General features: G+C 37.5%; 4 protein-coding genes across 4 annotated transcripts; 2 read left to right on the top strand and 2 right to left on the bottom strand.

Moving 5' to 3' along the window:
• Window positions 1-256: 256 nt before the first annotated feature.
• On the top strand, window positions 257-2,899 carry BDF20DRAFT_821085 (Cullin repeat-like-containing domain protein; the record flags this gene model as incomplete). Its single annotated transcript, XM_053077588.1, has 10 exons — window positions 257-412; window positions 470-557; window positions 642-914; window positions 1,045-1,489; window positions 1,648-1,760; window positions 1,824-2,008; window positions 2,078-2,130; window positions 2,212-2,336; window positions 2,412-2,545; window positions 2,615-2,899. The coding sequence occupies 10 exons, from the start codon at window positions 257-259 to the stop codon at window positions 2,897-2,899; spliced, it is 1,857 nt and encodes a 618-aa protein (XP_052935305.1).
• A 1,185-nt stretch (window positions 2,900-4,084) lies between these two features.
• On the top strand, window positions 4,085-5,552 carry BDF20DRAFT_539528 (uncharacterized protein). The gene is made up of 3 exons (XM_053075699.1): window positions 4,085-4,129; window positions 4,218-5,050; window positions 5,112-5,552. Exons 2-3 carry the CDS (start codon window positions 4,262-4,264, stop codon window positions 5,499-5,501), a joined length of 1,179 nt encoding a protein of 392 aa, XP_052935306.1. The 5' UTR covers window positions 4,085-4,129; window positions 4,218-4,261; the 3' UTR covers window positions 5,502-5,552.
• A 1,516-nt stretch (window positions 5,553-7,068) lies between these two features.
• BDF20DRAFT_835857 (uncharacterized protein) lies at window positions 7,069-8,582 on the bottom strand (the record flags this gene model as incomplete). Its single annotated transcript, XM_053078887.1, has 2 exons — window positions 7,069-7,870; window positions 7,945-8,582. The coding sequence occupies 2 exons, from the start codon at window positions 8,580-8,582 to the stop codon at window positions 7,069-7,071; spliced, it is 1,440 nt and encodes a 479-aa protein (XP_052935307.1).
• A 1,258-nt stretch (window positions 8,583-9,840) lies between these two features.
• BDF20DRAFT_906277 (kinase-like domain-containing protein) lies at window positions 9,841-11,053 on the bottom strand (the record flags this gene model as incomplete). Its single annotated transcript, XM_053083254.1, has 6 exons — window positions 9,841-10,062; window positions 10,169-10,293; window positions 10,370-10,421; window positions 10,484-10,553; window positions 10,635-10,789; window positions 10,937-11,053. The coding sequence occupies 6 exons, from the start codon at window positions 11,051-11,053 to the stop codon at window positions 9,841-9,843; spliced, it is 741 nt and encodes a 246-aa protein (XP_052935308.1).
• Window positions 11,054-12,491: the final 1,438 nt, after the last annotated feature.

Raw genomic sequence — 12,491 nt, forward strand, 5'->3', positions numbered from 1 at the left:
CAATACACCTATACTCTATTTAACAAAGCCTTATTGCAAAAACTCTCTCAAATTGCATACGGTCCATTCAAATACAGTTACTTATAAATCTTAATAGTATAACCTTGCCATGGCACTAAAACTTGTCAGCAGTAATAAAAAGTACACATTGAAATTGAGATTTATTCACCGCACACTACTACAGCTATTTTGTATTATCTTTTTACCAAAATTGAAGAAACTCAATATTAAATTATATCTACAACGTTAACAATAAATGAAATCAGTTGGAACACTGCGTAAGAAAGGTCTGCCAGGAGCCGAGCACTTTTATAAGAAGGACAAAAATAAACATTCAGCGAGCAACTCTTCATCGCCAGCTTCAAGCGGCAGTATTGCTGCTACCTCTTCAATGGCATCATCTATGCATCCAGTCCATCGTCATCATTTTCGACACCCACATAGACCATATTCCACTGTCAATGGGAAGCCTACAGTGCCCGTTATGACAAAAACAACCGCTCCTATAACAATTGACTTGCATAGATTTGCAGACGATAAGCTACAGCCACAGGAGTGTAAGAATTTGATAGCATAATAATGCCCACATTCTGTGAGGTTTCACCAGTTGATCGCTTAAAGTTCCTTCTCTATAAATGCAGTTGTACGTAAAACTTTGAGCGGTACAAACGAAGAAGGTATTCGTGGATTTTACAAGTCGCTATTAGACGCTAAACATGTAGTAGGAGGAGACCTTCAGAGGAATGTACTACGAAATTATACAGAATTCGTATCGATTTCTAAGGAGATATCCAGTTTGGATGCAGATGTTTTGAAAGTAAAAGAGACATTGAACGAATTAAAGATGATTTGGGAAGGATTTCTAGCATCTACCAACAATACCACCACTGATGCAGCGAACTCAGATAATGATAGTAATTACAGTAGATCAGTAGGTATGGATGTATTTGAAATTGTGGATAAATTGTTGAAGAGTAATAGGATTCAGACTAATGATATAAATATGTTTTCTAGGAGCATATAACTATGGTAGTAAAAGTATAGATGATAATAAAGGGGCTATGAAAGGTTTATACAAAGCGCAAATCATGGCATTATGGGAGAAAGTGGAAGGATCGCAACGATTTATTCAACATGTACAAAATCGGCGTATCATAAAAGAATTTACTCATTTTCATGAAATCAATCCAAAAACACTTCAACCACAACACATGGCTCAGCTTTATCTGTTGAATGACTGCCTGTTACTCGCGCGTAGAAAAGCAAACAGAAATCTCATTGCCGAGCGTTGCTGGAATTTACACGATTTAACTATAGTTGATATGAAGGATTCTTCAAACCTTACCAACGCTGTTCGCATTGTTGCATACCCCGAGACTTTTATATACCATGCTGAAAGAGTAGAGGACAAAATGAGTCTTTTGTATTCCTACAAACGGCTCATAGATGATCATGATGACAAACAATTAGATACCCGTCTATTGGGTAAGTGAAAAGGAAAAAAAAAAAGTTACAAGTATCACATCCTTCTCATCATTTGTAACATTTCTCTTGTAGGATCACTTAAGGTAAGAACTCGCTATCCCTATTGTCACAGCCCCGTTTCTATAATAGGCCTTCGTTCTACAAAATATAGATTGACGACAGCAGTAGTAGTCTTCCACCTGATATTGAAAAATTGTTAGTGGATCTCCCCGATCAACTTGAAGTCATGATTGCACTAAGAGAATTTGAAAAGAGCGTTGTCTATTTAGAAAAAGGTAGCAAAATTGTTGGCGATTAAAAGGTGCCTGTTCTGACATTTCGAAATTGTTTATTTTAAGCCCGCCAATTTACAATGTCAACATCGAGCTCCTTTCCTATCATAAGGGAAGCTAGAGACCAAATTGAGCATTATACAGATGAATTATGCACTATCATAAGCAAAGATCTCAGTAATACATTACTGACAAAGATACAATTCCAGCGTTATGTAAATTGGCTTTTACGATTGGGTAAAAGCGAAAAGGTAGAGAAATGCAAAAGTTGCTATATACAGGGTGCTTTCAACGGTACTTATGATCAAATTCAAACATAGGCGCGGCAAGTTTTTTTGGAAACTAGAACTGTAATCATTAGAAAGAGAATAAGGTAGCTAGATTATAGAACAAAATGCGGTCAGAAGAAACTCTGAGGTTGATTTACGGCATATATCAATAATATTTTTTCCAGACAACTTATCTTTGAAGGCGATACTACAACCTACATCAGTGAGCTTGCACTTGTAGTGTTTACTCTGATACGGAACACTTGTGAATGGTATCGAGATTCATTCAGACAAAATGATATGGCATCAGGTAATAGAACACATTTTTTCATTTTTAGTTACAAGGATATGGAGGTACTTAGACTGAAAAAATTCTTTTTGTAAGGCTTCGTGACATGGGTTCGTGACCAAACGGAAGCATATGCAGATATTTACAAAAAGCAAGTGTTTGGGCAAGGCCACCTCAATTGCCAAGTGATTGCTGATTGTTTCAAATCAACACTTGAGCAATGCTCTATTGTAAGTTTATTTTTATTGATTAGATGTCAAATATGACCTGGTTTTGATTTGGTAATATTTGTTCTGTAGCTCAAAAAGGTTGGACTAGATTTCAGATTTATACTTGAAGATTTATTCCTGGATAATGTGAAAGAGACGGTGATTGCATATCAAAAGCGAAACGTTGAAAAAATTAACAAGTTTGTTGATAACGAAAACTTTCATGTCGTATCGGGGCAAGGGTTAGGGAACGATGTTAAGGTCACTTCAAGCGTTATCAGCTTTTACAACCTATTGATAAAGTTCTCCAACGACATATGTCTGTTATCAACGTTGCAGGTAACAACCAGATTGACGCCATACATGCAGTTATAACATATCTCAAATCTTGTTTTCCTTAGCTCTACTCAACGGTAATAGATAGTATTAGTCAGCTAACAGAGCACTACCTGAAATCATTGATCTTTGTATCTCGTCAAAAGAATCTAACGAAAGAACAGGTAAATAGAATGATAAATTGCTATTTTTGGACCTCACGTTTTCACACAGTTCATGAAAATCGTTCTAGCGAACAATAGCGTCGATGAATATTTCATTCGTTCTCGACAATGTCGTACCAAGAGTATCTTCACAATTGAACGTGAGCATCATATAGATTATGCATTAACGCAAGTTTACGCCCGACTAACAATTGTCTACCTAGTATCACTTTAACAGACCTATACCAGAGCTGGATACATTACGAGCAAAACTTCGAGGTAATAAAAAAACAAAAAAAAAAAAAAAAAAAAAATGAAACCATAGATGACTTGTTTTCATTGTTCTATGCGAGCTAAAACAATTACTTGTTTAATAGAACTGACTTTCTGAACCCACCACACGTGAAACCGGTGGAATAGGCTTCCTTCCTTCCTCTGTAATTTCATTCTTTATCCAATGATAATTGATTAATAAATCGAATCTGTCAAATTGATCACTTCTTTTTTCTTCCTTTACTTCTCATTTTTTAACTGTTTAGCCGTCTCTCTCCTCTCCTTTATATTTACATCTTCCTACTTCCTTTTTTATAGAACTAATTATACCTGATCGTTATCACATAGATTGTACCATTATATATCTAATCAAATTACTTTTGTTGCTTTTATATATAAAATCTTTCCTATCACACATATACATGCATTAATTCTTTTCCTTTTCGATTTCGCCTACAATTATGATAGCCATCCACAAGTCGATTCTTACAGCTGCCTTACCTATATTGCCATGTTCTTGTTACGCCTATATATCAACCAAAAGCTCCACTATGGAAGGGCAGCAAGTGAGGATTTTGGACTATCTATCCAGCAATGCCCTGCAACATTTTCTGTTTTTTTGGATATGGATCGAAATTCTATTCTATTCTTACTTTTTACAACGCCGGAAAGCATTACAGAAAACTACCAAACCGAAAAATCCCTTGAACAAAGATGAGAGGACAGCTTTATTTTGGAATTGCGTGCATACCATCAAAGATATAAAGTCTTGGTGTACAGGATGGTATTACTATAAGCAGACTTTGAAGCATCCGAAATTTGATGAAATAATGAAGGACAATTTAGCCATATGGTAGGTTGTAATTGAGAAATCCAAATAGAAGCATTCGCTTAACTATAAATTGATAGGTTCGCTTGGGCTTTTTTCAACGAACATTTAGAAATTGTTAGAGAGAACAACGAATGGGCAGAGGAAATTGAATGGATGATCACTTCAGCAGAATCATATTTCAATATCAAGTTCACTGAAGGCTACAACAATGAGCTACAGTGTATTCGGCTAAACTTGGATCCTGTGCATGCAGTGCATCGACCGTTTATTGCCTATCTGGGACTTTATCTTATCACTAAGATTTATGATGTAGTCTATTTACAAATGGTGGCAAAATTCGCACCCTCAGCATGTGCCATTGAAGCTGTTACTGCACCGGATGTGTTATGGGGTGGACCTTTCCAGAGAATAAATACAGTTGTAGACTCAGTTTTATCTGCAATTTTCCCTGTCAACAACAGCAGCGCAGCAAAGAGTAGCAAGAAAGCACTGCCTTCATCTTCACCATCTAGAGTATTGTCTTTTTGGTATAGAAAAGCTCTCACAGCAGAAAACAATGGGTTGACTCCTATTGTGTTTATACATGGTATTGGCGCTGGTGTCATCTGTTATACGGAATTCATACATCAAATTAGCAAGTTGGACAGGCCTGTATTTTTAGTTGAAATCCCTTATGTATCTATGCACATGGTTGATAATGTACCATCTGCTGCAGAAACAGTGCAGGAGATCTCCAGCATGCTTAAATCCTATAGCTACGATAAAGCAGTATATGTGGGTCATTCTGTAGGTACAGCTGTCTGTAGTTGGATCATGAAGCTTGCACCTAAAACTGTAGGAGGTATGGTTCTGATTGATCCCATTTGTTTCTTACTGCATTACCATAATGTTGCTTTTAATTTTGTCTACCGTATTCCCAAAACTTTGATTGAGGTATGTATGGTAATGTGTATAATGAGAGAACAATATTATTTAGTTGTTCGCTTTAACATATTTATAATAGCACGTGATGCATTATGGTGCTGCAAGAGAACTGTATATAAGTAACTATATATCGCGTCACTTTCAATGGTTTGAAGCTATCTATTTTACTCAGCCGAATAATACAGAAGAAAAGCCCAGGCTTCCTTCGCATTTGGACGAAACGTCACCTTTGTCAAATGCTACTGTTTTCTTGTCGGAAAGAGACGGTCTTGTTTGCAGTGCTTATGTATATCAATATCTTTTGGAAAGAGGTGTGGATGCCTACATAATGAAAGATTTGGAACATGCCATGTTCTTGACGAATACGAATTGGAAGAGTACAATTAAAAAACAAATAGATACAATTGCCCATAGGGCAGATCAACATACTTCACCTACTTCCGATACAGCTGTCACATCTTTAAAATGAATAAAACTGCATTTCTAGCGTTTAGTATTTTGTTCCTCTTCCAGTATGATTTTTGCATGCAACAATTGTTTCTATTACAATTTTATTCAAGGACTAGCATTACTCTCTGCTTGAAATTCTAAAAAATTGTAAAAAGCTACTTTAAGCATTTTCCCATGATAATAACCAAGTATATTACTCAGTGTCAGTAATTCAGTTTGTTAATGCTTTAACGGTCTAAAGTAAGGAGCCGCCCTCAAATACCAGTACTAAAGCATCGCGTCTTATACAGATAGTACAGGTATATCCCATTTTGCAAACGGAATGCTTCATAAGGGTGATGTCAATAAAATGATGTATGAAGAAAAAAGTTCGCCATAGAGTGATAAAGACTAGCTGTGTAAAAGGGACTGACGACAAAAAAAAGGAGAGAACAAAAAGAGTCGTCTACAACATTAAGTATGAGATGCGCTTGCGGGATAAAGTAACATTAATGTATTTTATTTAAATTAGAGAAATAAAAAATAAGGTTAGAGCGAGGAAGCAAACCACCTCCCGGTTGCGCAAACAGCAACAGTTAGAGCATATGAGAAAGATGCGAAGTGAGCTTTTGTTTGAAGTTGAGCGATTGATGGAAGAAAATTATAACTTAAAAAGGTATTTATCCCGATGATCAGCTCACGTTCGATTTCTTATGTGGATTTAATGTCAACCCCACACTTATTATTAATTACATTCGACGATCTATTTTGAAATACTCATTCGCAGTTTTTTGATTCGGAATTTTCGGTGAGGAAGTTTGCCAAACCTCAGTAGAGAGCAACAGCAGTACTATAATTATTGCTCCATTGATCGAGTGCATGATCCGAATACTGGTGAAGTATTGTGAAAAGTCATCGCTTGGAATCTTAACGTTGAACTAACAATGACTAGTATTATTTACTCACACTTATAAATCCAAAAGAATGCATGTCTTACCTTGGGCATGCCTGTTGTATTTGCTTAATTGAGAAATTGATAACTGTTGTAAGTCGATGACTATGAACTTAGTTCTCTTTATTATTCTTCAGATGAAGTAGAAGGATTATTTACTCTGTGAGGTTTAATGGGAATTATATTATTGTGGGGACGCGTATGCTAGTCACTAATTTCAGGTACAGATGCTTGATGTGTGATTATTATATTTAGGCCTGTATCTTGTTCTATGCTGTACATAACCTATATTAGATGCAATATAGATAGACGGTGGTAGAATGTATTCTCTACCTGGTTGTACGTACTCGAGTATTGTAGTTATTATCTCACCAAACACGTCAATGCCAATTTAACTGGCGCAACCAAAATCATTAATCAGAAATTATGCAGCTTATTATTTAACATTGAAGGCATTCTTCCGTGTACAACAAAAATTGGCGAGACATTATATTAAGTAAAATAAATAGGCTGCGGTAGCCACCCAGACATTTTATTATGAAAATTGTACGTGTCTAATATATCGTTCGTTTGGGTAATTTTTATCAGTCTAGAAAGAGTTTCAATAGTATAATTGTTGATAGAATAGGTGCTGAAAGTGTGGGGACAGATCCATCTAAGGTGGTACAACGGGTACAGGCTCAACAGGTGGAGGAGTAACGGGTACAGGCTCAACAGGTGGAGGAGTAACGGGTACAGGCTCAACAGGTGGAGGCGTATCGGGTACAGGCTCAACAGGTGGAGGCGTAACGGGTACAGGCTCAGCAGTATCAGGCTGTTCAGGTACAGAGGTGGTGACGGCAGGTGCGGTAACTGTTTCGGTTGCTGCAGGCTGTTCAGGTGCAACGGTCGGGGCGGCAGGTGCGGTAACTGTTAAGGTTGTTGTTACGGTTTCGGCAGGTGCTGTTACGGTTTCGGCAGGTGCTGTTACGGTTACGGTTTCGGCAGGTACGGTTACGGTTTCGGCAGGTGCTGTTACGGTTTCGGCAGGTGCTGTTACGGTTTCGGCAGGTGCTGTTACGGTTTCGGCAGGTGCTGTTACGGTTTCGGCAGGTGCTGTTACGGTTTCGGCAGGTGCTGTTACGGTTTCGGCAGGTGCTGTTACGGTTTCGGCAGGTGCTGTTACGGTTTCGGCAGGTGCTGTTACGGTTTCGCCAGGCGCTGTTGCGGTTTCGGCAGGTGCTTCAGGTGCAGCGGTGGGGGCGGCAGGTGCGGTAACTGTTAAGGTTGTTGTTACGGTTTCGGCAGGTGCTGTTACGGTTTCGGCAGGTGCTGTTACGGTTTCGGCAGGTGCTGTTACGGTTTCGGAAGCTACTGTTACGGTTTCGCCAGGTGCTGTTACGGTTTCGCCAGGTGCTGTTACGGTTGGGGCAGGTAGTAATAGGGTTTGAGTGCTGACTGCGCTAAACGTTGTAGTGCTATAGTTAGGAAGAAACAAATGATAAGAAGCTGAAGATTCTATCGCAATTATTAGAACACATTCAAAACTTACCGTCCAACAACATGAGTAACGGTTGTTCGTTGAGGTTGGATAGTGTGATAAATGAAAACTTTTTTCTTTCCAAAGCCTTCAGAGCCACTATTCTTCTGGTAATTGTTTTTACCAAAGCTGCCATGACCGTAGTCGGAGTCATCACCGCCCTTATTACCCCATTTACCATGTCCGTAGTCTTCATCATCGTCATCTTTTCCCCATCCCTTGCCATGCTTCCAGTCGTCTTCATCATCATCATCGTCGTCATGCTTGCCACCACGACCACCATGCTTCTTGTGCTTCCAGTCGTCTTCATCATCATCATCGTCGTCATGCTTGCCACCACGACCGCCTTGCTTTTTGTGCTTCCAGTTGTCTTTATCATCATCATCATCATCATCATCATCATCATCATCATCATCATCATCATCGTCATGCTTTCCGCCACGACCACCATGCTTCTTACCACTATAATCATTGTTCTTGTAGCGTTTGACTAACTTAGAGGCAGAGGAAACATCGAGCTGATTGATATGAGAGTTGACAGCATCAACAGAGGCACTAAGAGAACCATCAGCTTGAATACCAGGAGCGGCAGAAACGAAAGCTGCTGATAAGACAGCAGTTGAAAGTAAAGTCAGAGAAGTAAAACGCATTTGAATGGTTTCTTGTTCGGATTATTTTTCTGTAGTTTGACTGAAGTTGTAAAGAATTGCAAGTGTTTGCTTGATATAAGAAGAAACTGCAAAAGGTGAATTAATGTTGGGTTTATATATCCTTTTGGGCAGTAGAAAGAATAATTGATGTAAGGTCAGTTTAAAATTTCTCATCTATGGCGATAAAGCTTCAGTTGAGAGATAGTTAGAAAAACGATATATGAAGCTAACAAATAATAAGCATGAATGGACTTACCATCACATTTTCTTTGTAAATCCAACGATAGAAATATACCCGCTGACGTTAAGAAGCGTCATTTTACAAAGCTTATTCAGGTTTACCAGCCATTTTGGCAACGGTGATTTTTTGTCCCGCAAACTCCAGGGCGACAACCTATTTCAAATCGGTCTATTTCAATGATATTATTCAACCCGGAGCTATAATAATTGAAGAAAAATGAACGAAAAAATTAGTACTCTGTTTGCAGATGTCAAATGAAGAGAATATCTTTGATCATACGTCATGTACGTATGGAAATAATACTTCCTAGTAACAGGATATTTGAAGTGGTTGTTTGATACAGTCTGATTTTATGCCCTCGAATTTTAACGAAACGGAGAAATAACAAGCTACTTGCGTTACGTTTATTTCAATTGTTACTAAAAACGTCTAAATGTTGCCTCGACGAGGAAGCTTCGTTTGGTATTTCTACGAACAGATAATGCCGGCAAATCTTTTAAATTGCACATTGTAGCATTTTCGAAACGAACTGTTTATTTTTAATTTGCGATGAAAATACATTAGCACAATGCATTGGTTAAAGGATGTAATAACACATGCTCGTAAAACTAAAAAAGAACATCAGATTGTGGAGAAATTTGCACAGCATTGTTTGAAATGTTTCCCGATTAAGGTATGTGTTTTATACTAGAATGGTATTGTTGATAGGATTCATTGCTTCCTCATACTGTTCACGCCTTTTTTGATTGTTTATCGGTAGCTGCTACAATGATAGTAGCGGTCCATTTAACAAGATCAACTTTCTCCGTCGCGGCAGATACAAGATATGGATTATTCTAAAAACAAAATGGTATCCTTTTAACAAAAACAAGCAACAAGCTTTGGATATTCCTCCTTATCAATATTTACCATTAAATCATTAGGTGTTGCTCTTTTTTGGACATCTTTTGTTAAGCTAATTTGAGAAATTGGAGTCAACGTAATGCTCTATAACAGAAACTGAGTGCAACAGTAGACTCACCATTTTGCAACAAAGTCAGTCAAATCTTTGGGATAATCTTTGTTAGCAGGGAATACAGGGACTGGTTCATGTACAATATGCTGGAGAAGCTCAAATATCGATAAAGGTGTACCCTCTGGAGGGAATGGAAATCTTCCGAGTGCTAACTCCATTAACGTAATACCCAAAGACCAAACATCCGATTTTACAGAATAAGGCGATCCCATAATTCTTTCGGGCTTATAAGTGAAAAAAAGAAAGGGTTTCACAAAAAATCAGAACGAAATTAACATACTCTTTAGTCTTCCATCCTGCAAAATTATTCTCCTCAGTAGATACACTTACACTCATATACGAACTTGTGCCGACAAATGTATCAGCAACCGAGTTGATCAATTGCCCTGAGACACCAAAATCGCATAGTTTTATTTGGCCTTGGGAGTTGACTAAAACATTTGATGGTTTCAAATCTAAAGATGCCAATACGAGGATCTTTCTATCAGTGTACAACCCTATCTACTCTCGACTATTTCACTTTCGACTAACCTCGATGAATAATACGATGTTCGTCATATAGGTATATCAAGCCATCCACTATCTGATTGTTTTTCCTGTGTTAGGTTGAGATACGATTATTCTTTCTTAAAGCGGACCACTTACAGCATATGCAACCTTCTTCAATACGTCAAATGGAAACGGCCCGTGCTTTTTGTATATCTGATCTAAAGACCTAAAAAGCAAAAATATGTATCATTTGAGCTTTGCTGCTTTACGATGATATTAATTTGATACTAAATTCTTGATGTTTTACCCCACATCCATGTACTCCATACATATTGAAATATCATCTCCATTCATAAATGCGCCGTAGAAACTAACAATATGCTTGGAGTTGCAATCATGCATAAACTGAAGTTCTCGCATAATTTGTTTTCGAACCGTCATGTTAGCGTCGACGTGGACGATCTATATGAAAAAGAAGACGAGATTTCTATTTAAGCGACAAGGTTGTAACGTAAACAGACATTTTCCACTGTATATCTCAGAGTAGATATGTATCGTAACATAGCTCGCCAATAACACTACAACTGCATTTCGACTTATGAACAATACCTTTCTTGCCATTATTGTATTTGTTCGAACATGGAGTACTTTGCATACTGTTCCACCATTTCCTCTACCTAATTCGTCTATCGATTTGAAGTCTTCGGATCGCAAATCCAACCTCATTTCCAACCCAATTTCCAGCTCACTTAACTGTTCGCAAAGTTCTGAATAGTCAGATTTATGGTGGCTATAAGTTGGCTTTCCATTACTATTGTTCTTTATGTCATTGCCAGTATTAGGTCCAGAGGGTGGCGGCGAGCTTAGAACTACTGGAGAGTTTTGTAATGTCAAATTCTTAAAGTTGCGCTTTTTTCTGAGTGGAGCCTTTGAAAGCATTTCTGTAACCTAAGATGTTGTATGAATGTTGGGCTGCTATAAAAGAGGTGTTGTGTTTCTCAAAAGAAGTCTAATTTAATAGAATAAGTGAGCCTTTTCCTCCCTTTTTTTTTTTTTTTTTTTTTGTTATTTTACCAAAAGATTGCTCCAATCAAATCAAATCCAATTAAATGGGCAACAATGAAACTGTGATTCTTCATAACAATAAAATAACTTAGAGAAACTCGGTAAGTTGTTGCAAGCACTCTCGACTCCCAACTATAATAGAATAGTTACTCAAAAACAGACCCGCTTAGCATAAGTTTCAGTTGAACATATTCTTTTATTATAAATCATGATCTCCCAATCTTCACAGACACTTGAGACGCGCATAAAGCAGCGAATAACTACTATTATTATTGAAGTTTTACTTTCGTTTATTATCTTTCTAAAGTCAATGGTTCCAACCGTAGATACTTACATTCTCAACATAACCCATAGGTAGCATTGTCTCTTTACCTTTAATGAATCTAACGAATCTTTATAAAAATTACAATTAGATTATGCTTTCTATGCTTATATCAGATACATGCTTACAAAGATCAATTTATGGCATCGTTGCTGTATTGGATAAAGGAGCTCGTAAAACGAGAGAAATTCTTTGTAAACGGCTGAAATACAGCTGATAATGAATAGTTGAGCCATTGAAAGGTATAGTAAAAAGACAAAGTTTAAATGGAATGTTTAATTCAATGTTCGTTACAAAAGCTCTTACGAAGGAGATCATTGGTGAAAAAGACTTTCAGATATAGGCATGAAGCTGTGGTTACGGAGATTATGGAAACTTATTGTTGTCGGTGCTGCTACCAAGCTGAATTAGAAAAGCTTTTCAGGCACAGAGGGAGACAAATATTGAGTTCCGATCAATGAGAGCTCTATAACAAAGCAATTAGCGGTCAAACGCGGAATAGTACTGTGAGCTTCAACCGCCTTTTAAGGATTATGCCTTTATATAATATTTTAATAAAGGATTCTCTCTGTTTCACAGCAAAAACTAGGCGCGAAACTGATATTATACATAAACAACACCTGCTGTGTAAAGAACATTTACGACTTGCAGCCCAGCGGAATACTTAATAAGCTCGGTAAACAGTTCCTATTGGATTGTCGTTTTACAACATGCATGATGCAGGTTGTTAAGTGAGGCAGGATAGAAGTTTTTATTTTTTGTAAATTTCTGATTATG

Source organism: Mycotypha africana, assembly GCF_025528875.1.
Source record: "Mycotypha africana strain NRRL 2978 chromosome Unknown BDF20scaffold_6, whole genome shotgun sequence".
Lineage (NCBI taxonomy): Eukaryota > Fungi > Mucoromycota > Mucoromycetes > Mucorales > Mycotyphaceae > Mycotypha > Mycotypha africana.

Coding starts and splice junctions, on each gene's coding strand:
- BDF20DRAFT_539528 (XM_053075699.1), top strand. CDS start 4,262: ATGATCACTTCAGCAGAATCATATTTCAATATCAAGTTCACTGAAGGC. Junction 5,051..5,111: donor CTTTGATTGAGGTATGTATG/GTAATGTGTATA, acceptor TATTTATAATAG/CACGTGATGCATTATGGTGC.